At 49.5% G+C, this 25,138-nt stretch overlaps 1 protein-coding gene across 1 annotated transcript in view; it reads left to right on the top strand.

Moving 5' to 3' along the window:
* LOC125444949 (next to BRCA1 gene 1 protein-like) overlaps positions 1–22,598 on the top strand; it is a 35,533-nt gene extending 12,935 nt beyond the window's left edge. The window contains 21 exon segments of the mRNA XM_048517724.1: positions 1,942–1,964; positions 4,528–4,731; positions 6,275–6,331; positions 7,137–7,345; positions 7,990–8,151; positions 8,667–8,873; positions 9,607–9,763; positions 10,901–10,921; positions 10,924–10,998; positions 11,000–11,047; positions 11,050–11,190; positions 13,902–13,997; positions 14,000–14,050; positions 14,203–14,278; positions 15,505–15,666; positions 15,963–16,106; positions 16,535–16,865; positions 17,354–17,439; positions 17,807–17,873; positions 19,361–19,466; positions 20,988–22,598. Coding sequence (XP_048373681.1) covers positions 1,942–1,964; positions 4,528–4,731; positions 6,275–6,331; positions 7,137–7,345; positions 7,990–8,151; positions 8,667–8,873; positions 9,607–9,763; positions 10,901–10,921; positions 10,924–10,998; positions 11,000–11,047; positions 11,050–11,190; positions 13,902–13,997; positions 14,000–14,050; positions 14,203–14,278; positions 15,505–15,666; positions 15,963–16,106; positions 16,535–16,865; positions 17,354–17,439; positions 17,807–17,873; positions 19,361–19,466; positions 20,988–21,167 — 2,603 coding nt within the window. The 3' untranslated portion in view covers positions 21,168–22,598.
* Positions 22,599–25,138: the final 2,540 nt, after the last annotated feature.

Genomic DNA, 25,138 nt, shown 5'->3' with positions numbered 1-25,138 from the left:
GTGAGGTATATTTTTTCAATTCAATTTATTCAATTCAATTTCCTCTTTGATCTGAGATTGCAAATGCCTTAGCAGACCAGGTGCTCGGGAGCAGCAGCAGCAGCAGAAGGCCATTGCTTTCACCTCCTGTACGTGAGCTCCCAAAGGCACCTGGTGGGCCACTGCGAGTAGCAGAGTGCTGGACTAGATGGCCTCTGGTCTGATCCAGCTGGCTTATTCTTATGTTCTCAAATGCCTTAACAGTCCAGGTGATCGGGAGCCGCAGCAGCAGAAGGCCATTGCTTTCACCTCCTGCCTGTGAGCTCCCCAAGGCACCTGGTGGGCCACTGCGAGTAGCAGAGAGCTGGACTAGATGGACTCTGGTCTGATCCAGCTGGCTTGTTCTTATGTTCTTATTACAGTCAAAGACCAGCAAATTACAGTCAGGGACCGACAAATTCTATACAGCAAATTACAGTCAAGGATCAGCAAATTCTATACACACTCTCAACCTTGTAATTCCCAGTGTAATTGTAATATATAAAATACCCTAAAATCAACACTGAGGCCTAATACGTTTCGCTTGTCCCATACATACGGTAACTTAGTGTTAAAATACATCCAGTCCATAACTCAGCATTAGTGAGGTATAAGAATTGGATATCCTTAACCCTTGCATAGCTCTGAATCTCTCTCGACAGTTCTATACACTGCCTTTATAACGGGTCTGCAACACTGCCTTTATAACGGGTCTGCAACCTGCAGCCAATTGGCCATGCTGGCAGGGGCTGATGGGAATTATAGTCCATGAACATCTGGAGAGCCGCAGGTTGCAGACCCCTGCTTTATAATGTTTAAGCTAGCACTTTGGCCAGCAACAGCCTTCCATAGGAACAGAGTCACAGTCTCTTGCACCAATCACGTTAAAGGTTGACTATCACAAGTTACTCCAGGCTGTCTGTCTCTTTCCTTGTTGCTGACTCAGCTATCTGCGACCTGGGAGATGAACCCTCTTTTTTCCCCTTACCATAACTAAACCTTGTCTCACCGAAAGGTATTGTGACCAAATAGCTCTCTTCTTCCTGTGGAATGCCCCTCTTGTCAATCTGCTCTTGAAGAGCCACGCTCGTAGCAGAGCATTCTGCAGGAAGAAGAGGGATATTTGGTCACAATTGAGCTTCTATCTTTTGGTGAGACAAGGTTTGGAATATCTTCATAACAGGTACAAAGCAGAGGTGGGATCCCGCAGGTTCTCACAGGTTCCCGAGAGTAGGTTACTAATTATTTGTGTGTGCTGAGAGGGGGTTACTAATTGGTGGTTTTGCCACGTGATTTTTTGCCTTAGTGACGCCCCTCCTCTCAGCAGTAGCGCGCAGAATTTGAAACAGTCTAGCAGGAGGTGCACCGGCGTGCGTGGCAGCCTGTGCCTGTGGGCATTTGTTTCCCGCCCAAGGACCAGCGCAGCGGCTGCGTCCTTGCCACAGCCCCGCCCAGGAATGCCCCGCCCCTGGAATGCCCGGCCACGCACCCGTCCTGCCCTGCCCAGCCCCATTGGCGCTACGCCACAGTTTGAGTCCCACCACCATGGGAACCTGTTACTAAAATTTTTTGGATCCCACCACTGGTACAAAGCTATTCTGTGGCAGCAGGTATCCCCTGAACTCTGTGATTGCTGTAAACATTTAGCTGAGGCCTAGGACACTTCCTGTTGCTCACAAGAGCAGCCGCTCGCCAGTCCAGGGCAAGACAGCCCTGCAGGCATTTCCTCTTCATGTGTCTGAAAAACCCTAGGGTTTGGGGAAGAAGGATTTAATTTGCATGTGGAAGACAAGCTTGTTTACACATACTTTGTTGAGCGCAAAGTTAGTTCATCTGGTCCTGAGTACAGATCGTGACATGCGAAATGCCTTCGCGTGTGTTTGTGGGTACGGGGCTGCTCACAGTGTTTCTCTTTTGTTTCAGAGGAATACGAAGAAGCTCTGAAGGTAACTTCTCTTGCCATTTTCAGAGCACTTCTCCAAAATGCTGGAAGTGAAAAATCTGTGGGACATCTTAGAGTTGCTCGTTGTTATAGAAGTTCTATAGCTGAAGACCCTCTCTGCTGCAAAGGGTGGTGGGGCGAGCGCCAGAGTCTCTTTGCAAGGGCTTCAGACAGAGGTGGGATCCAGCAGGTTCTCACAGGTTCCCGAGAGGGGGTGACCAACTGGTGATTTTGCCACGTGATTTTGGCCTTCGTGACGCCCCTCCTCTCAGCAGTAGCGCGCAGAACTTGAAGCAGTCTAGCAGGAGGTGCACCGGCGTGCGTGGCAGCCTGCGCCTGTGTGCATTCGTTTCCCGCCCAAGGACAGTGCAGCTGCTGCGTCCTTGCCACAGTCCCGCCCAGGAATGCCCCGCCCCTGTCATGCCCGGCCACGCCCCCGTCATGCCCCGCCCAGCCCCATTGGCACTACGCCACAGTTTGAATCCCACCCCCGTGGGAACCTGTTACTAAAATGTTTGGATCCCACCACTGGCTTCAGAGCCACCTGGCTTTCGCTCCTGAAGCAAGTTGCAGTGCAGAGGGAGCTGGAGTGCTCAGCTCGCTGGAGTTGCCGGTCATACACCATTGTGGTGTGCTGTTGTGGCCAGTAGGGCCTGTCCCAAGAATTCACACATTCTTGTCGTGTCCTTTGCATTCAATTTGATATGGGGATAGGAGGGCAAAGCTGCCATGGTGTATTCCAAGCCTCTCCCCCCCCCCCCCACCCTTTTTAGACTCCTTTCTGCTTCTAACCATGTTACCGTAAGTCTGGGCAGGTCTTTTCCTATGATAGTACATGTACTATCATAGGAGCAGCAGTGGCGTAGGAGGTTAAGAGCTCGTGTATCTAATCTGGAGGAACCGGGTTTGATTCCCTGCTCTGCTGCCTGAGCTGTGGAGGCTTATCTGGGGAATTCAGATTAGCCTGTACACTCCCACACACGCCAGCTGGGTGACCTTGGGCTAGTCACAGGTTCTCGGAGCTCTCTCAGCCCCACCTACCTCACAGGGTGTTTGTTGTGAGGGGGGAAGGGCAAGGAGATTGTCAGTCCCTTTGAGTCTCCTGCAGGAGAGAAAAGGGGGATATAAATCCAAACTCTTCTTCTACTCTTCTTCTACTTGAGGAGATTTTGACTCCCTATTAATGGCACTTCAGCTACAATGAGTTGTATGAACATGTGCTGATGCATTCCAAGGGGGTGTAAAGTTCATGTGTGTTGGGGCCATCCTGTTAGGGATGCTTGTCCTTCCCTGGTCCCTAATCCCACTCCACCTGATTCCAAACACATCTGGTAGACTGCTCTCTCTGTGCTGCTGCTGCTGCTGCTGTGATCATGTGACCGTTCTGTGTCCCTCCACTGTCTCCTTGGTACGTTTTGTATCAACTCCAGGCTTGACTGGACTATGCCACTATCAGCAGAGTAGAGCGGAGCTACCCCTAGTCGACAAGGAGGTCTAGTGGTCCAGCTGCTTACACTCAGCAGCCTCCCACCTTCTTTGGAATAAGACACTTCACACGAGATGTTCTTTCCACAGGAAGGTTTTACTTGGTAGTTGCAGCATAACGCTATGCAAAGTTCTAAAGCTACACAGGACTAAGCACTAAGATAAGTAAGAAGCCTAAAGAGACATACAGAGTTCTATGCACTGCCTTTATAATGTTCCAGCTAGCACTTTGCCCAGCAACAGTCTTCCATAGGAACAGAGTCACAAGTTACTCCAGGCCAGATCTTCAAACTATGGCCCTCCAGATGTTCAGGAACTACAATTCCCATCAGCCCTGCTACTTGGCCATGCTGGCAGAGGCTGATGGGAATTGTAGTTCCTGAACATCTGGAGGGCCATAGTTTGACGACCCGTGCTCCAGGCTGTCTGTCTCCTTCCTTGTTGCTGACTCAGCTATCTGCGACCTGGGAGACGAACCCTCTTTTTTCCACATACCATAACAGCCGCTTCCAATGTACAGATTCCGGTTCCGTGTCCTCGTGTGTCTGCCCTCCCAAAAAGCCTGTCGGGACCATATGGCTCTTCCCCCTTCCCCATTCAGCTAAGGCTGAGCAACGCTGCCTGCCCAAAAGGAGAGTCGCTAACTTGTGAGGCCTCCTGCTGAGCTTCTTGCTGCCCTGTGGGCAGAGGGGTGGCTTCATCTGCCCTCGGCCCCGGCTCTGCCTTTCTCTTCTAGAAGTCACCTGACCTTGATTTTTCTTTTGTTCTTTTCTAACGGCGCATTTCCCAACTCAGCTGGTCAGGTCCAGTTTTCTACAGCAGCCCCTGTGCCTGCTTATTGAAATGAGACAGGCACAGCTCCTTGGTGTCAAACTCAGGTTCCCCTTCTTCAGCACGCCCGCCTTGCTTCTTGAGGGGTTGACATTCCACCTGCAGCAGTTAGGTGAAACGGTCTGATTCAGTGTTAGGGAGTGTCCTGCATAAAAAGTTTTGAACGTGGCTCTTGAGACAGGGAGAGAGAGCAAAAGCGTGTGGGAAATTCTCTTTGCAGCAAGCGCTTTCTCAGCAAGCTGTTTCTTTAGATTGCTGCAAAACAAGGACGCCAGCTGCAGATGAATGTTTATGAATTAAGAGTTCCCCCGGGCATGTCTTCGTGTCAAGTCCCTGAGAAATCTGAGGTGCCACCTATTCCTGAGGATGGGAGGAAACTGCTCTCCCCCAGCTGCATGCTTGCTCGAACCTTGAGGCCAGACAGAGACCTAGAAATAGCTTCTGAAAAGACCCAGGTAGGATCAAAATGTGTTTCCTTCAGATAACTCCGGTGGGGTATCCATGTTAGTCTGTCGTAGCAAAACAAAAGAGAAGTCCAGTGGCATCTTAAAGACTGACAACACTTATTCCGGTGTCAGCTTTTGTGAAGCAGAGGCAATTATTGTATTTGCAGAAGGGAGTTCTACTTCATGAAAGCTCATACTGGAATAAGCAGTGTTAGTTTAAGATACTAGTTGGTTTTTGTAGCCAGATGCCTTTCACCTGTACCAAGCTTTGCTTTAAAAATATGCACTTTGGATAAGAGAGTTAACACCTTCCTCATTTGTCTAAAAGGGTTCTTAAAAATAGAATATTAGAAGAGTGGGATTTCTGCTTAGGAAAGACAGGACCTAGGGGGAGTCACTGAAAACCCTTTTCAACTGGAAATGCAGGTCCCAGGATCTTAGTTGGGTGAGATGTGTAAGAATAAGACAAGTACAATTCACATTTCATTAAAGAAACAGGACTACATGTTACATGTATTAAGGAACCAAATTCCAAGTTCATACAACCCTATTTATATCCGATGTAGCCTTCACTGAATCAATAGTCCCATAGTGCAAAGAATTTCTTGTTATAATCCATACATAGATGGTAGAAATTGTAATCCATTCATAATAGGTTATGTTGGCAAGAACGCATTGCACGTAAACTGCGTTTTTCATTTCCTTCTTCAGTATGATGCGTTCTTGCCAACGTAACCTAGGGGGGTTGTTCCAACTAAAATAGCAGAGAGGCGCTCATGATTGTTTCGGCAGAGTAGGAAATGGCCGCCTATCATCCATTAATTTCACCTAACCAAGCTGGGATTTTGTCATTGCGTACCACAGTGTGGATATTGAGCTACTGTTTTAAATGTGTGTTGGAAGTTCCACACCACCAAATTTATCCTAGATATCGGTTGTGTTAACAAGGAGCGACAACATATCGATAGGTTCTGGCGTGTTTTCCGGACTGTGTGGCCGTGGTCTGGTGGATCTTGTTCCTAACTTTCCACCTGCATCTGTCTTCACCTCTGAAGATGCCAGCCACAGATGCAGGTGAAACGTTGGGAACAAGATCCACCAGACCACGGCCCACAGCCCGGAAAACACACCAGAACCTGTTGAATCCAGCCGTAAAAGCCTTCGACAAAACATTTTGATAGTTTATCTTTATTTTTGCTGGGTGCTTTAATTGAGAAATAATTTTGAGCCTCAGAGTTTGTAATCCAGAGGTAATACATAAAACTGAAAGAATGTCTCTCTGTTCCAGTGAAGGAGCTTAGGGCGTGGCCAGTGAAAAATGCCGGCCTCCTCCGCTGTTCTGCCCGAGAGAACCCCTGTGGCTTTTGTTGGCCTCTTGGGCCATTCCTAGCAGGAAGTCCTCTCACATTTTTAATGGGGAAAACAATGTGGCCGAGATAGCAAGGCATTTAAGTGTGTTTGCTTGGCCTCTTGAGTTGGTGATGAATGGGTCCAAAGAGCTTGTATGTGTGCTAATCTGTGCAGCTGCATTTTTTTTATTGACTCTTCCCAGAGCGAGGACCATCCCAGCCAGGAAGCTCCCCAGTGGTTCACAAGCTACTTGGAAAAGGTGAGAACCTGGTTCCTTGAGATTTTCCTGTTTGCACTTTCAGTCCTTTGTGCCGGAGGAGCCTCGGAGGTTTTCAGAGCAGGCTTTTGCAGGTCGCTTTCTTCGCATCCAAGCTGAAATTGGACACCGAACCACCCCAAAGTGCAAACAGGATAAAAGCCCTGTGATGCACACGGAGATTGTGAAGACCGTGAAGACCGCCTGGGGCCAGTCTTGCAGATGGGGGAGGGGGATTTGATAGAAACGGTGGTAGAATCCAGCCCCTGTTGGTTACGATCTGCTTTGAAGCCGTCTGCAGATACAAAACTTTCTCATCAGGGGTGATCCTCCTCCCATCCCTCCTCCTGAGAGGGTCTTGCGCTGTGTGTGTGAGCCCACCTTGTGTTGTTGGGAGACAGTTTCCTTCCTCTAGATCAGGGGTCTGCAACCTGTGGCTCTCCAGATGTTCATGGACTACAGTTCCCAATTGCTGTTTAGGTTTTAAATGATTTTAGTGTTTTATGTTGTTGCCTTGCTGTTTGTTTAACAGCCATGTTGTGAGCCGCCTTGAGCCCTTCGGGGATAAGGCGGCCTATAAGTTTAATTAAATAAATAAATAAATAAATAAATAAATAAATAATTGGCCATGCTGGCAGGGGCTGATGGGAATTGTAGTCCATGAACATCTGGAGAGGCGCAGGTTGCAGACCCCTGCTCTAGATTTCTACCTACATATGCCATTGGAGAAAGTGCCTTTGGCAAAAAGGCAGAAGCGACCTTGCTCTGGGTGCCAACCCCCCCCCCCTTGCTTGCTCTTCCCTTCCAGTTCCGGGAGCAAGTGGTGCAAGAGACCGTCGAGACTCTTGAGCAGAAGCTGAGTGAGAAGCTCCTCCTTTCCAGCCGGCCCCCCAGCTCCCTGAGCAGCTCCACCCGGCACTCTCCTGAGAGCCCCCCGCCACCTGGCAACCCCTTTGACTGGCTCCTCCCCTGCAGCAACTGCCAGGCACCCATTGTGGGTGTTCGCTACCAATGCAGGTAGGATTTGCGTGTTTCCTGTGTTTCCGATTTGGACTCGAGGTGGATGCAGTGTGGGCCAAAGCGTACCATAGGAGACATCCACTGACCCATACAGAATTACTTAGGAGGATTACAGAAGTTTGAAACAGGTGTGGATGGAGGGGTACAGACCTATAAGAACATAAGAAGAACATAAGAATAAGCCAGCTGGATCAGACCAGAGTCCATCTAGTCCAGCTCTCTGCTACTCGCAGTGGCCCACCAGGTGCCTTTGGGAGCTCACATGCAGGATGCGAAAGCAATGGCCTTCTGCGGCTGTTGCTCCCGAGCACCTGGTCTGTTAAGGCATTTGCAATCTCAGATCAAAGAGGATCAAGATTGCAAATGCCTTAACAGTCCAGGTAGTTCTACTTGTTTCTTCTGCCCTTGCATTTTTAGTTTGGGGGACATTCCTGTTTAAAAGAGGAAGGTGTGAGGCTTTGTAGCCAATAGTGTAGCAGAAATAAACACTTCTAACCAAGTGCATTTAAGACCACCACTAAAAGTATTTTTATCTTGTTTTACCTGTTCCTGCCCTTTCTGTCTCTTGGCGTGATTAACTGATTTGCTGCCGGGTGACAATGCTGTTCCGTAACAACAGGCCCTCTCTCTCACTCTCTTAGCGTGTGTCCATCCTACAGCATCTGCGAGTCATGTGAGACTGGTCTATACGCCCACGATCCCAACCACTTGCTTCTGAAGCTGCGGAGGCCTGTCTTGTGCCTCTCAGAGACCTACAACCTCGGGCAGTTCTCCCCCCGCCTTACCACCCTGGAGCAGCTCAGGTGAGCAGTTGTCACCTTTGCTTCATCCTCTGTTTGCAACTGCTGGAGATTTTGTGGTGGTGCACGAGAGGCTGGCAGGCAGAGGCTGAAACTCAGTCAGGCTCAGCCCAAAGCCCTCAAGCAGCCTGCCCCCGGGCCGGCTATCTCCTCACAGGCTCCAGCTCTTTCTTCCTAACGCGCCAGGACTCCCTTCCTGGATTGCTGGCGAGGAGCTTGAGACACAGCAGCTGGAGTTCTCTTGGTACCTTTCCCAACTGGGTGCAGTTTCCTTTTGGAATCTGCCAGGTTTCTATTCGGATCTCCAAAGGATCTGTGGGGGTGCTGTTGAGCCCCACCTGCAGGAAAAAAAACCCCAGTCCTGATGTCCTCTTCCTTCTGGTCCTGAACTCTTGACGCCTCCTGTGCCTCTTCTGGTGTGATCTTGTTGCTGGTGGCAGCTCAATCCCAGCTTTGCAGAGCTTCTCTAAAGTGAAACTAATTGCCTTTTTGGTGGTGGTTGGGGGGGATCCGTGAAGGCTCCAGAAACAGATGGACAAGCGCTTCCAGAAGGCAGAGAAGCAGCGTCTGCGAGCAGAGAAGAAGCAGCGGAAAGCAGAGGTGCGGGAACTGAAGAAGCAGCTGAAGTTGCACCGCAAGATTCATCTGTGGAACTCTGTCCATGCTCTGGACGGTGTTGGTTTGACAGCTGCCAGATCTGAGAGCCTACAACCCAATGCACTTCGGTAAGCAACCTGGAGACTGCGTAGCCCTCCCCCCTTTTGGATTTTGACTGGTTCTTAAGTATCTCTAAAGCAGGGGTCTGCAACCTGCGGGTCTCCAGGTGTTCATGGACTACAATTCCCATCAGCCCCTGCCAGCATGGCCTGATGGGATTTGCAGTCCATGAACATCTGGAGAGCCGCAGATTGCAGACCCCTGCTCTAAAGGATACATGGGTAGCTCCTGGTCAGGTGTCCCTTTCTCATCCTTTTTAGGATCCATTCTGTCCTGTTACTGCCACCCTGGGAACCATCTTTTTTTCCGGGGTCCTGAGGATCCCCTGTTCAAGGGTCAAGTCCTTTTGTCAGTCTATTTCCCAGGGTTCAGTCCCCAGGGGAGCTGTGATAGCCAAACAGAGCTGAGGTTCAATGTATTGTCGAAGGCTTTCATGGCCGGAATCACTGGGGTGCTGTGTGGTTTCCGGGCTGTATGGCAGTGTTCTAGCAGCATTCTCTCCTGACATTTCACCTGCATCTGTGGCTGGCATCTTCAGAGGATCTGAATCTGAAGATGCCAGCCACAGATGCAGGCACAATGTCAGGAGAGAATGCTGCTAGAACACGGCCATACAGCCCGGAAACCACACAGTACCCCAGTGCTGAGGTTCTTGTTAAACTGAGATTTCCAGTGTTCAGTTGGCGTGACATTAGCTTCCTGACTCTGAACTCGAGTTGAGCATCACCCTTTGCTTTGCAGACCCCTCCAGGGCTGTCCTGTCGTTGTCCCCACACTAAGTGCCACCTTTGTGGACGAAAACTTGCCAGATGGAACCCACCTTCAGCCCAGAACAGCCTTCATCAAACATTGGCGCATGAGGAACATGGGTAGCGTGGAATGGAATTCGGACACCAAGGTGCCTCCCAATGCTTAATTTGTGTGGGCGGGGTGCGTGCGTGCGTGCGTTCGTGCTGGAGCTCAGATATTTCTGCCGTTTCTCCACCCCCTCCAGTCCAGATACGCCACGGCCTTCTTCACTCTTGAAGAAAAGAACACCTGCTTAACAGTAGCCTTTTATTTCTACTGTTGATGTTTTGGAGATATACCCTGGTGCCTTTTATGGTATTATTTAGCCACCTAAAGGTCACCCGTAAAACAACTTTGCTTTTCTTGGATCGGAACTCAGCTCTGGTTCTCAGCCACCCAGCCAAGAATTCTTGTGGGTCATTGGCCAGGCTGTTCAGCACGAGAGAAACGCCCTCAGTCTAACTGCTCCTATCTGCTCAATTACAAGTGAAGTGGAAAGATTAGTTTCAGAAAATAGTATCCCATCCATGGCAGCTCATTCTTATGTGTGTGTGTTAGCATGTGGATCAGACAGGTCTTCCAGATATTTTCCTTCTCTCCTTCTGCCCCACCCTACAAGACATGTGAATGTGGACTGGACTGGACTGAACTTTTTATTGAACTACTTTACCGCTGGCTACCCTGTTTCTTCAAAAATAAGACCTACCCCGGTAAATAAGCGCTAGCATGATATTTTGAGATTTTTGGAGGATGCTTGAAATAGAAGCTCTACTCCAAAAAAATAAGTCTCTAGTTTGTCCACTCAGGTGTGGCTGATCTGGTCAGGTGGGGCACAAAATCATGGGGACATAAGACATCCCCTGAAAATAAACCCTTACACATCTTTTGGAGCAAAAATTATTATAAGATCCTGTCTTATTTTTGGGGAAACGCGGCACCCCAGAGAAGTCTCGTGAACTGTGTCCTCTGCTTTGGCGGTCCCACCGCCTGCTCCAGGGGACTCTGAACAGGGAGGGGAGAGGTGACCGCCTCGGATTTCCTTCTTGTCATTTAATCCCTTCAAAGGTCTGTTCTGGTGGTACAGCAGAGGCTCAGATCTGGATGAGGATTGTTCTGTCTTGGAGGCCCCAGTGGCTAGGTGGCAGTCCAGATGAGGACAGTGACAGGACCCCTCCCTCCCTCCCTCCCTCCCTCTGAGAAAAAAAAAAATAAAGGATCGCCTCTGTGCTGCTTCTCTACCCTTCAGCTGAAATTCATGTGGGGGAACTTCTACGCTGGAAGTCCTCCGAGAAGAGGGACGTGATGGTGCCTCTCCTGCAGCCAGGGCAAGTGGGGATTGTGGCCCGTGGAGCTTGTGGCCCCCCGGGCGGAAGGAACGTACACGCCTCACCTCGGCTGCTGTCGCACAGAGGGGAGTTGTGTTCACCCCGGGTCTGGTGCAGCATTGTGGTGGACTCCTCCAGCCCCGACTGCCTGGAGAGCGGCAAGCAGATGTGTTGCTTCAGCCAGAAGGGGCAGAGACCCCTTTATGAGAAAGTGAGTGAGGCTGGCCTGGACCCGAGGGGACCTGAGGTTTGCCATCGTCGCAACCCCCCCCCCCATCCTCCTTCTGTTTTTTAAAGCCTCTTCTTCCCCTCGTAGCCCCCTGACCGGCTCAAGCTAATACTTAGCACCAGGGGTGTGGGAAGCTCTCCAGATGTTCATGGACCTCAAATCCCATCAGCTCCTGCCAGCATGGCCAATTGGGCTGATGGGATTTGTAGTCCATGAACATCTGGAGAGCCGCAGGTCGCGAGACTCCCGACTTCTACACTTCGTTAATTTCCTAAAACTCTTTTTATTTATTTTATTTATAATTGAATTTCATACCCCCCCCCCCCCCCCCCACCCCCAAGGGCTCTGCAGGTATGTACAGCAGAAACAACACACAACAAACAAAAAGAGTAACGACATCAGAAAAATATAAATATAAAACAGCTTTATACATTAAAATAGCTAACCCCAGTTAAAAATGCAGCATACAAGATATCATAGATAGCGCCCACTTGGCCATGCTGGCAGGGGCTGATGGGATTTGTAATCCATGAACATTCTAGAAGATGTGCAGGTCACAGGACCCCGTGACTTACACTTTGTTAAGTTTAAAACTCTTTTTATTCATTTTACTTTATAATTGAATTTCTTATATACCCTCCCCCCCTGGAAGGGCTCTGGGCGGTGTACAGCAGAAACAACATAACAAACAAAAAGAGCACAATCAGAAAAAATAAATATAAATATAAAACGTTCTATGTTTGAAATAGCTAAACCCAGTTAAAAAAGGCAGCATACATACATATAGATAGCATCCAACGGATTTAAAAACCCACCCCTAGAGAGGGGAATGGAGGGTCCCATAGATGCACTAATGACCACCTGAGGTAGGAGGGGAGGGGACACCCTCAGTGGCCAAAAGCCCGGTGGAACAACTCTCAGTCTTACAAGCCCTGCGGCACTGGGCCAAGGGCGCTTTTGTCAGCTAAAGTTCCTTTGGCACCTGCCCCAGCTTGACCATTTTTTTCCTTTAACCCGCTTTTAAAAAAAAATGGAAATACATGGTGTTTCTTGAAGGGATATATATTTCTAAGCTTCTTTTAATCAGTGCAAAGTGACGTCAGGCTGTGCTGAGATGGGGCTGTGGTAGAGAGAGAGAGCCTCATGGAATTGTGATTTGGCACGGCCCCACAACCTACCCGGAGCAGTGCCTGTTGAGTGCAGGGCTGCCTCGTTTTCCTCCAACACGCTGCTGGCTTTCTGCATGAGGAAGAGATGCAGCCGTGTTCTCCTGATTCCTCGCGATATTGAGTGTCAGGGCTGCTAGTTGTGCAGATGCAACATAGCACTGACACTTGTATTTTGGGGCAGGGAAGATGCGTTCTGTATGTGCCTGAGACCAGAGGCTACGAGGGCTGTCCTTCTGGGGAGAGAAGGCAGAAACACGTTAAAGATACATGAGACCATGTGCATATGTGGGGAAAGAGGGGGGTGCAGGGTTAAAGGCGTATGTAAAAGAAAGCGCTTCCTTCTGTGTGTAACACAACAACACAAGCCTTTATTGGCATATATAAAACAGGACAAAATTTTAAAAAACAAACAAGGTTAAGAAATACAGTTAAAAATTACTCAATTTCCAGTATAAAATTTGCAACAGTTTTCAAGCACAAAAGAGCACATCAGAGCTGTTCAGGAGATTGGGTATCTTATACCCCTCATGCCACTGAGAACATTGCAAGACAATGGAATTCATGTATGTCATGCGTGATCTTATTGTATTATTTAGGGCATAGAAACAGAGAATGGTCAAGTGTTTCAACCGTGAATCATACCGCCACGAACAAACCCTTTTAGAACGCTCCATTTGCAGTAAATCTTCCCTCCAGCAGAGCTTTCGATGGCAGCACATTACATCTTGCAGTAGCCAAGGCTCTCCTCTGGGTGGGATTAATCAGCAGACGAAGGCGCTGCCATACTTCCTCGCTCGCATGGGATTAATAATGTAGTCGGAGAACAAGCTACTTGGCAGCAAGAGAGTCGCAAATTATGAAAATCGAAGATCCAAGAGCCTATTCTTAACTAGTCTGAAGGCTTCCACCTTTAGAGCATAAGGAGTGATTCCAGCGGGGAAACCAATAGCTTCACCCTTTCTAAAGATCAAAGTATACCATTCTGGAAATAAAGTGATCTGATAACAGAGAGGGAATGCAGCTATTGGATCCCATCAGGAAATGTATATGCAGCCAATATTTTATGGCCTCCTCTTCTGTATGTTCCCGTGAGCAGGGTATCTTCCTTTGGTTCTGCTGTGTGGTTTTGGTCTGTAGCCGCGGACATCCTGTTCTCCCACTCAGACTCCCCAAGATGGACATGATGTTCTCTGTAGCCGTGTGTTTCTGCTAGACCAGGGGTCTGCAACCTGCGCATTTTCCAGGATTTTTGCGGACTACAAATCCCCATCAGCCCATGCTGGCAGGGGCTGATGGGATTTGTAGACCGTGAACATCTGGAGAGCTGCAGGTTGGCAGACCCCTGTGCTAGGCTTTTTCTCAGTCGCTCATCGAACAAAAAGATGCAGATGGCAGCCTGTATCCCGCCAGCACATTCTAATGAACTGGTTCGTGCTTCCCGCAGTTCAGCCGCGACGGGACTGGTGACCGGCAGGGTGTTCTGTCGGCCTGCTTGACTGTGCCCCTTTCCCCTGATTTCGACAGGAAACTCTCCGGAGCCCAAAAGCAGAAGATCCCCAGGCTGCCATCCAGGAAGTGTTGGCCAACTCTTTCTGCTCCTCGCCGCAGATGAAGAGCATCGCACCTGCTAGAGAGAGTTTTACATTCCATCTGTTGACCTCCTCACAGCACAGGTAAAACGTCAGGGGTCTGCCTGGCTCACGGGTGCAGGGGGATTTCGCTGCATAAGATGGGCACCCTAAGTAAGAGAAAGCGAGGCTGGCTGTTGAACTTCCCTCCCCGCCCCTGAACTTGCTGTCGTGACTTTGGGTTTTTTTCCCCGCAGGACTTGCTCTCCTTTGAGCTGTTGGACATCAACATTGTGCAAGAGCTGGAGCAGGTCCCTCGCAACAGCCCTGTGGGTGCAGCTACCCCCAGCCCAGCAAGTGGTGGGATCTTGGGCATGCGCGAAGCTGCCATCTGGAAGCAGGTGGGTTGCTGCGGCAACAGGTAGATTGCTATGCCGTGAGCCAGCCCTTCTGTGCCCTGGACCTGGACACGGAGGACCTCGGCGCGTGGAGCGCGGAAGAGACTGAGACATTCAGAGCTGGCTCCTCGTGGAGGAGATGCAGGCAGCAGAGCTACAGTTCCAAGTCTCTTCCTTGCCAGCTCAGGCAGAGCCTGATGCCACTCAGCTGGGAGAGTTTCAGGAATTTCTGAAGAGTCGAGTAAGGAGGCAGAGGCTGCAGAGTCAAAGGAGAAGTGCGTTTCGCATTGCTGCCAGATGGGGCTTCTGCATTCGTGGAGGATGGAGCTCTTGCAGGATCCCAGCCTCGTTAGCCAGGACCTTCTATATCAGGGGTCGGCAACCTGCCGCTCTCCAGATGTTTATGGACTACAAATCCCATCAGCATGGTCAATTGGTGGGGCTGATGGGAATTGTAGTCCATGAACATCTGGAGAGGTGCAGGTTGCAGACCCCTGTCCTATATAAACCCTGCCTTGGGCTTGGCTCTGCCTGGGTGCAACGAGTGTACTTCCTGGGGAGCTCCATATTCCTGATCTGAACTCCGGCTCTCAGGCTGCCTGCCTGATCTCCTGCCTGTGCCTTGACTTTGGACTGCCTTGACCTCCTGTTCGCCTGCTGCCTGCCCTGACCCTGACCCGCCTTGACAATGCCTTTGCTTGCTGCCTGCCTTGACTCTGGACAAGTAACAACTATGCCTTTGCCCTGACTCTGGACTGGTTGACTACACCTCATGTTCTGCCTGCAGCACATTGGCATAGACCAGTGGTGGCGAACCTGCAGATGTTCATGGACTACAATTCCCATCAGCCATGCTGGCATGGGCTGATGGGAATTGTAGTCCGTGAACATCTGCAGTGCCATAGGTTCGCCACCACGGGCATAGACCCTAGTTCAGGGGTAGGGAACCTGCGGCTCTCCAGATGTTCAGGAACTACAATTCCTATCAGCCCCTACCAGCATGGCCAATTGGCCATGCTGGTAGGGGCTGACCCTAGTAGGATTCCCAGTTGGCAACCCCGTCATGACAAGAGGAAGCGGGAGGATCAGACCTCCAGGAACGGGGCTGTGTCTCATGCCCATCTGACCAGTAAATGTGGACTGAAACTTCTCATCCCATAGATTCCCAGGAAGTGAAAGGAAAGACCGAATACCCAGCCAACCAGGAAGAAGGAGAGGAAGATATGAGTGGGACGCAGTTTGTGTGTGAGACGGTCATTCGTTCTCTGACCTTGGATGCCGCACCTGACCACAGGCCCCCACAAAAGAGAAAATCTTTGCACAGTAAGTTTTCCCCGTCCCGTTGAAAATCTAGCGGGATGGAGCACCCACTTGTTTTTCTCTGTAGGCAGGGCACTTGCGACGGAGAGGAGGAGGCAGTTTTAAAACACAGATTCTTCATAGTGCAGGATCCCTGACTGTGGCAGTGCTGGTCCCAGGGGCCGCGTTCTGTGGCACTCGGTGGGCTACGCTGAGCTGTACTCTCCGTACGTGGGCCTCAAGCTGGTGTGTCCAGAAGGAGGGCGACCATTGGGGTTCTGACCTGTTCCTCGGGGCGGGGGCGTTTGCTTTTGTTTCAGCTTTCCAACAGGAGCTACAGGATACCACTCACTATAGCCCGAAGACTGAGGATCCCATTAGGATCAATATCAGTTCTACTTCCACACTGCAGGAATCAGAGTCCTCGAATCAGGGCGCTGAAGAGGCCAAAGAGCTTGAGTTTGGTAAGAAGTGGCCGCCATTGGTTTCTGTGCCCCCAGAAGAGCCTTGCTGAGCCAGGGAAATTCAGACTGGAAGAGGTGCCAAGAAGAAGGGCGGGCAGGAGAGGCAGAGGTCGGAGCAGAGCCCTGCAGAGATCTCTTGCCTTGTTCTTCCCTGCTTGTTTGTGGCCTGTTGCTTGAGTCACGGATGTAGATTTGGGGAGTTTTGGGATAGGCAGTCAGGAATTTCAAGGGGTGCCTTTTGTGGTCCTTCCAGCTGTTTAAGAGGACTTGCAGTTGTGGGGCGGGGAATCCTACTTGGTTCCAGAGGAATTGGACAGGATGGCTGTGGACGGGACTCTCCCATGAAAGGGAGACTGACAGATGGCCCTGCCTTCCTCTTTTTTTTTTTTTTTTGAGGGGGTAACATAATGTACTCTGTGTTCTGTTAGAGAAACTCCTGGTGCCAGACGGTGAGGAATCAAGTGACAGAGAGGCCGACAACGACGGGCAGGATGAAGTTCGTAGCCAGGTGTCTTCCACTTCCTCTGAGGATTACGTGGTCATCCTCCCAGAATGCTTTGACACCAGCCGCCCTCTGGGCGAGTCCATGTACAGCTCTGCTCTCTCGCAGCCAAGCTTGGAGAAAGGAGCTGAGGGCCCAGCAGGTCCCGGAGGAGAGACCCAACCCTCGGCTCACAGCATCAATGATATCCTGACCACATCGCAGGTCCTGGATGCCGTGCCACTGACCCCTCAGATCATGGGGCCCCAGCCAGTAAGGTACCATGTGGGCCCAAGCACAGAACTGAACTCTGAGCCCTCTTTGTCCTCATAGTGCAGGGGTCTGCAACCTGCGGCTCTCCTGATGTTCGTGGACTACAATTCCCATCAGCCTCTGCCAGCAAGGCCAATTGGCCATTCTGGCAGAGGCTGATGGGAATTGTAGTCCATGAACATCTGGAGAGCCGCAGGTTGCAGACCCCTGTCATAGTGATAAGAAGCTTCCAGAGGCGGGGAATCTTGGCTGCAGAACTTTTGACAAATTAGGCCTCCTGAAAAACTCCCCGAAATATCACATTTGCTTGAAGCACAGTCATAGGCTCCCGAGTTGCAGCACAGCAGCCAATTGTGTGATGTAAACGTGTCCTCAAATATAGTGTGCATCTCCCCAGTTCTGCTCTTAAAACTTGCACAGACGGGGGAACGGATGTTGTTTTGTTCTGCTGTGGTTTTCTTTTTTTAAAGGTCTGCTTTTTTCAAAAAAATAGGTCTGTAGACCTTTCCCAAGGTGACAGTCCTCAGGAAACAAGATCACAAGAAGCCCGTTCATCAGCTCCAGACCAAGTGAGAGAAGGTATTGCACGACAGGTTTATTCCTTCGCATTCTAGCATTAGCATTAGCTACTTGTTCGTTAGCATTCTAGAGTTGATCCAGAGTCTCCAGGCGGGTGATTTACAAAAAAGTGTGGCCTGGGTCAAACTAAGAAAATGAACTGTACGGATTCAGTTAGATCAGGGGGCTGCAACCTGTGGCTCTCCAGCTGTCCACGGACTACAATTGGCCATGCTGGCAGGGGCTGATGGGAATTGTAGTCCATGGACATCCGGAGAGCCACAGGTTGCAGCCCCCTGAGTTAGATCAATCCACAGGACCTTTTGAGTGGCCTCTGCTTGGTTCCCTCTGCTCTTCCTTCCAGTGGTCCTTTTTTCTCCTCCTCTAGGAGTCGTTTCCAGGGTCCCACCGGCAGGAATTGTTACCAGCACATCAACAGTCTTAGAATTCTCCAGGTAATAGAACCCACATCCACCTGGGGTTGCGTTTAACCTGTCTTAGAGATTATCACTAAGAAGCAGGGTCAATTTTCATCCTAAGGGGATCCCTCCCCACTTCCGTCTGCTTTTTTCAAGAGCTTCCACGTCGTCTTGCAGTTGTGAAAGTTAGGCTGTGTGCATAGCATGGAATTCAGCACCATGAGAACAGATGTGTATATATTCATGGAAGGAGTGTATATATTCACTGGGTCTTTTGTGCGTGTGCGTGTCTGGACGGGGAGGGGTTCTTAAGTACTTAAGATTGCAAAGACAAGCCTGGAAATGTCTGTTGAAGTCTTGGGACTGAGAGGACCAAGTTGGATTTTCAGTGGTTAGGAGTGGGCCTTCCATGCCCCTACTCCCCTCCTCTCATTAAGCTAATGACCAGACCGCAAATAAGTGCAGTGTCTTGAGTTCAGAGAACTAAAATAAGGAAAAACTTATCCAAAAATTAGGAGAGCTAGTCTATCAGCATCTGCTCAGCTCCAGTGTCCTGAGTTGGCACAACACATCTGGAAAAGGGCCATGGCCCACTACCGTGTTTCCCCGAAAATAAGACAGGGTCTTATATTAATTTTTGCACCAAAGGATGCATTAGGGCAGGGGTTGGCAACCTTTGCCACCCAAAGAGCCATTGGGACCCGTTTTCCCCTGCCCCGAAGATCTACCGAGCCGGAGAGGCGGCTCCACACGGAGCTGCCTCTGGTTCGGTCCCTCCACTCACCGTTCCTTCCAGTGCTGCTCTGGAGGGACACGCCCACACTACCCTCCGACCTCCAGGCCACGCGGAGCCACAGTATAAGGCTGAAAGAGCCGCATGTGGCTCCGGAGCCGCAGGTTGCAGACCCCTGCATTAGGGCTTATTTTAGGGGAAATATGGTACCTTCACAGTTCATTAAGGCTGGCTCTTGGCAGCCCCGGTGCTTCCCCCATCAGGTGTGATGCCAGCTGCATCCTCATTGGCAGGGAGCCCCCTGCTGGATCACACCATCCTGGTCTGTAACTACTGGTAGGGCTTATTTTTGGAGTAGAGCTTATATTTTAAGCCTCCAAAAATCATGATAAGGCTTATTTTCAGGGTAGGTCTGATTTTCGGGGAAGAATAGAGAGTATTCTTTGCTTGCACAGGATCCCAGGGGCCATTCTTGGCATCTTCAGGAAGCAGAGCTGGTAGGAATGCCTTGTGCCATGTGGAGTAGATGCTGCAGGTCTGCCTTGGAGGGAGGCAGCCGCATTTCTTCACCAGTGGTTCAAGTTTCAGGGTCTTGCTTTCCTCGTGTGCATTTTGTCTTCGTGGCGGGCACAGGAAATGCAGAAGTCTGGGAGACACAATCTGTTTTAGTAAATTCTTTTCTGAAGGAATTGATCCAAACATCTGTGCTACTTGTATGCTCTGTCAAGGAGAATCTCTTCTGGTTGCTTCTCTCTCATGTTGTTTTTTTTCAATTCTACCAACTTTTCAGATCCAACCAAGGAAAGAGCCTCGCCGGGGGCTTGATGAAAGGGGCCTTATCGGTGGCCGCTTCAGCCTACAAGGCCCTGTTTGCTGGACTGCCCTCCATTGAGCAGGTATGCAGTTGCTGGGGTGGGGGGTGGGGCATCTGTTCTGTGCTTCTGCGAGAACACCCTGGAAGGGCCGGTGTGGTGTAGGGTGCGCCATCATGCACTTAATTGACTTGTGGCCCCTTGCCTACGGCCATACCACCCTGAACACGCCCGATCTCGTCTGATCTCGGAAGCTAAGCAGGGTCGGGCCAGGTTAGTACTTGGATGGGAGACTTGTGGCCTCAAAGGCAAACTTAACAATGACAGTGAAGGGCACTGGAGGGGGCTGTGAGCTGGAATGGGACATTGGGCACCACAGAAAAGTCTCCTTTCTGGAGCAGCAGTGGCGTAGGAGGTTAAGAACTCGTGTATCTAATCTGGAGGAACCGGGTTTGATTCCCAGCTCTGCCGCCTGGGCTGTGGAGGCTTATCTGGGGAATCAGATTAGCCTGCACACTCCCACACACGCCAGCTGGGTGACCTTGGGCTAGTCACAGCTTCTCGGAGCTCTCTAAGCCCCACCTACCTCACAGGGTGTTTGTTGTGAGGGGGGAAGGGCAAGGAGATTGTCAGCCCCTTTGAGTCTCCTGCAGGAGAGAAAGGGGGGATATAAATCCAAACTCTTCTTCTTCTTCTTCTTCCTGTTTGAATTCCATGTGGGGTGGAGTGTGGCTCGTACTCGGGGCTGGACTGAGGGCCGTGCTTAGAGTCGAGGCGTTTGTCCACCTGGTCACATTGGCCTCCCTCTGCAGCGTGCAGCTTGGCTTCCTTGCTTGTGTCACCGGTAGCCACCTCCTCTGTAGGCACTTGCTCCCAGCTACGTAGAATCCCATGTGCTGAATGATATAAGGCAGAGGTCTGCAACCTGCGGCTCTCCAGATGCTCCTGGACTACAAATCCCATCAGCCCCCTGTCAGCATGGCCAATTGAAGAAGAAGAAGAAGAGTTTGGATTTAAATCTCCCCTTTCTCTCCTGCAGGAGACTCAAAGGGGCTGACAATCTCGTTGCCCTTCCCCCTCACAACAAGCACCCTGTGAGGTGGGTGGGACTGAGAGAGCTCAGAAGAGCTGTGACTAGCCCAAGGTCACCCAGCTGGCGTGTGTGGGAGTGCACAGGCTAATCTGAATTCCCCAGATAAGCCTCCACAGCTCAGGCGGCAGAGCTGGGAATCAAACCCGGTTCCTCCAGATTAGATACATGAGCTCTTAACCTCCTACGCCACTGCTGCTCCTGCTCCAATTGGAATTGGGAATTGTAGTCCAGGGACATCTGGAGAGCCGCAGGTTGCAGACCCCTGATATAAGGTGTTTGGCTGGGGGTGGGGGGTTGGTAGGATCTTACGCATAAGCCTCCAACCCACGGGTCTAAATCTCCAGTGTGCTGATTTTGCCATTCGCACGGCATCCTCCGAAAGGGGTTAAAGTCTGCAGAACTTCAGGATGTTTTGCAAAGAATCCCAGGCGATAAACATGTGTTCGTTCTTGTGCATGTACACGCAGAGTGGCGGTTTCCTCTTTTAATGGGATGTTCTGTTCACCCTCCAGGCTCTTCCTGTGATCACCGAGGAACAGATGACGGCCTTCCTGGCCACCCTGAGCGAGATGGGCTTCTGTGACCGTCAGCTCAACCTCCGGCTGCTGCAGAAACATAACTGTGACATGGCCCTCGTGGTCACAGATCTGTTGCAGCAAAGTCACAGTGACTGGTACGGGAACCAATACTGAGCTGCCTCCAGGGACAGAGTTGCAGGCTGCAGCTCTGACTCCCTTCTGTTCCAGCAGAGCAGAGATTGCTTGGCTTCCACCTTTCATTGTACCTTTAGTTTCTTTTCTCTTTGTTCTGCTAAAGTCCAATGTAGCATCTCCTCCCCACTCCTTTCATGGCTCAGGCACCAGGTTTTTTTTTTACATGAAATAACACCTGTAGGAGGGAAAATGTTGACTGTGCACAAGGTCACCGTGTCCTGAACCATTTCCTACGCGTCCTCGCCCCCTCCAAGTCTGTGCGGGGCTGCTATCAAGCCAGCTGGAGCAGGGCACTGTGGAGCATTTTTCTCTGCCCGTGGAGGGGTCAGATCCTTTTGAGTCCTGCCCTCCCAAGACCTCAGCTGTTTTGCATTTTGTCTTCTGGTGTGTCTGAGAATCTCCTGCATCTCGTTGAAGCAATAACTGCCAGCGTTTTCCTGTTGTGTGTCTTGGAAGGCACTGACTCAAACCTAAGAAGTGTGTTGATTGCATTCTAGGCTGCGTCCCCTCCCCAGTGCTGCCGTTTCCTGCCAGTTTGGTGGTAAACTACTGCAAGAGGATCTTGCCATTAAAAAAAAATTAGCAACACGGAGAATAATAAGTATTATTAAAGGTTATTATCAGTGCATTCAAGTATTTGAAGGACAAATGGCTTAGGCACACTTGGAGGGAATCGTTATCACTGCAGATTCACCACTAAGGCTCCAGAGTTCTTTGTAAAGACACCGGGCGCTTGCTGTGCCCAGGTTGGGGTATTAAATTGAGACCTAAATCTGATTAACAAACCTCGTTCACAGTACTTGCTGGACACCTTTGTGGGGAGTCAAACGGGGGAAGTCGCAGTGAGAAAACAGCATTAAAGGGGCTGCCTGCACCCCAACCTCTTTTGTCAACGGGTGCGATCAAAGGACTGTTGCCCACCCAAACGCGAACAGTACCAATGCTGCTGTATAGTTTCCTTTTTATTTAACTCTCAGGTGTTCCTATAACTTTCTATGTAAAAGGGATGAACTATAATTGAGGGAAAACATAACTTTATAAAATCAATGCATGGGAAGCTGACGAATGCTGACCTGATTGCAATTATTCTTCTCTCTTTGGGTGGGTTGATGGGGAAAATCTTGGTTATTTCCAAATACTTCTGCCTCAGTTTTTTTCTCTCAAAGTAGTTTTATTTCTCTCAATCCAATCAGCCAGCTTCTAGTTAGCCCTGGCTTTCTTTTAGGTCCCGTAGAATCTGAAACGTTAAATGTTTTAATTATGTTGGCTTTGTATATTTTTGTGAGAGGGCGCATGGATAATTTAAATAGTGCAAATATAAGATCTTTATATATTGTTTAGAACAAGCACTTTAAAAAGTCTTTTGAGTGTGATGGAAACAAAATAAAATGTGCATTAAATAAAAAAAAAGTCGCATCTGTGAGACTCCAACCATGAAGGCAGGGAATCACGAGGGGGAAAATATCTGGATCCAGGGAATCTCATCCAAGAAAGCCAACGAGGTGTAGTGGTTAAAAGCAGGTGGACTCGTCTGCCAAACCGAATTTGTTTCCACACTCCCACATTCCTGCTGGGTGACCTTGGGGTTGTCACAGTTCTCTCCGAGCTCTCTCAGCCCCACCTGCCTCACAAGGTACCTGTTGTGGGGAGAGGGAGGGAAAAGAGTTTGTAAGCTGCTTGAGTCTTCTAGGAGAGAAAGGAGGGGTATAAATCCAAACTTCTCTTCAAAATAACCCTTCCTGCACAAATCACCTAAAGTTCTTGTAAAACATTTTCATCCCCCCCCCTTTACCACAATATTTGTCCACACTCATTAGTTTCCCGCCCTTTTTTGAGGTATTTTTGAGGTATTCGATTTGTTGAAATCAATGTTTCAGTGCTTCTTTCTGTGATTCTCTATAGCTCATACAATCAAAGCGTCAAAGATTTTAAACCCCCCCCCATTAAAAAAACCCAGAAATTATGAAAATAAACAGGCAAGGGGGAACAGTGAACTCAGCAACGTGACAAAATGACGCTGAGGAGAACATTTGGGGATAGCACAGAAGCATGAAAAGCGTAGTGAATAGGTTGCAGAGTGAGTGAAGACATTTTGAAAATGTTTAAAACCAAAGAATCATTTTAAAATGGAATCCATTCAAATGTTTTGAGGTTGGAAATAAAATGTGATGTTCCGGTTCCGGCTGACCGTTCCGTGTGGTCGCTCCCTGATGAGCTCCTCCGCATTTTTACGATAAGTTTTTAAAAGTTCTTTTACCTGACTCGTTTTTTTATCTACTAGCACTTCCTTGTAATCTAAAATTGTTTTATCATTCTTGCTTAAGGCTGGCGACATGCCAGTTGCACTCATTTGGGCTCTGTGTTACTTGAGTCTTTTTAAAACTTTTAAACCTACTATCTTCTAGCTATTATTGGCGTTTAATTTAGTTTAGCTTTAGTATATTTTAACTTTTAACAATTTTATTGCTGGGCTTGTTTCCAGGGCGTAAAGGGTAAAAAACATACGCAAAACTCCATGGAGGAAATGTGTTATTTCCTGCCTCAAAATGTTTTAAAAGGTTTGTGCGGAAAGGGCCAGAGTCTTGTCACCACTCATTCAAGCGCCTTGCCCACAAAGGGGGTACTGCTGCCAAGCGCTGGTTCTAGCAGAAGCAGAGGATTGCTTCTGTACCAATAGTAGCCAGATGGTACATTTTTCACAAGTGGAGAATTTGACATTGGGCTGTTTTATTTGGTCAGCTGGGGAAAGAGATGTACGAAATGCTCGGAGGCCTGAAAAAGGTATGCAGGCTTTAAAAAACAAAACACTAAGTTGTGTAATAAAGAGCTAGTTTAATTTGGCCACGGGCAGACAGCTCAGTGCCTCTGGAAGGGAAGTGGTAGCTATTTCCTGTTCGTGTAGATGCCGGGTTCTGGAAATTGCGCATCTGCAGGAAAACAACGTCCGTGTGCGTGACCAGGGAATGAAACTGTAAGAACAACACATCAGTAGGCATGAAGCGGCTTTCGCTTATTTTCCAGACATGGTTGAAAGGGACTGCAGTTTGGATTAAACTGTGTGTTTGAATTCCATAGTATATGTTGAATACAATAACTTCCTGATTGCATGTTTCACTATGATTTTGGCCCGAATACAGCCAATTCAAGAAGATTCAGAGTATATATTGAAAAACTAATAGTATCATTATCCACAGGGTTAGTAATTTTATGTTTTAATGTTTAAACGAATGTAAAAAGTCACAGACATCCCAGTCATGAACCAAAAGAGCCTCTTTGTCCATTGATAGCACCTTTGGCCTGGAAGACCTGCTAGGCACCCTTGGGGGGGGGGGGGGTTGGCTTCCTCCCTCAAGTAGAACTGTGGCCGGGGGCGTGGCTTGATTTGTGACACAGATGGATTTTCACATTTTACTTATCTTTGTTATTTGCTTCATTTAAGGACAGAAAGGGAGCTGGTCAGAGCAGTGGCCAAAGTAGTCCAGTGGCCCACCAGTTATTCTGGAGGACCAGCTCCAGGGCACAGAGGCCGAGGCTATCCCCTGATGCTGCCTCCTGGGACAGGGATTGAGGCATTTGCAGCCTCTAGGTGTGGGGATTCCCTTCGTTCTCCACCAGGAGTCCCTGACTGACCTCTTCTCCATTAATCTGTCTAATCCAGGGGTCTGCAACCTGCGGCTCTCCAGATGTTCATGGACTACAATTCCCATCAGCCAATTGGCCATGCTGGCAGGAGCTGATGGGAATTGTAGTCCAGGAACATCTGGAGAGCCGCAGGTTGCAGACCCCTCTAATCCCTGTTAAAAACCACTGTGGCCATTGCTGCATCCTCAGACAGGGAATTCCACGTTTTAATCCTGCGCTGTGTAGAGAGGCATTTCCTTTTGTCTGTCCGGCATCTGCTGCATATCAGCTTTGTTGGGTGCCTTCGAGTTCCGGTATTGTGGGAGAGG

This window comes from Sphaerodactylus townsendi, linkage group LG15 (genome assembly GCF_021028975.2).
Source record: "Sphaerodactylus townsendi isolate TG3544 linkage group LG15, MPM_Stown_v2.3, whole genome shotgun sequence".
NCBI classification, from domain to species: domain Eukaryota; kingdom Metazoa; phylum Chordata; class Lepidosauria; order Squamata; family Sphaerodactylidae; genus Sphaerodactylus; species Sphaerodactylus townsendi.
Note: the sequence above shows the minus strand (reverse complement) of the source record. Positions and strands in the feature narration are given on the sequence as shown.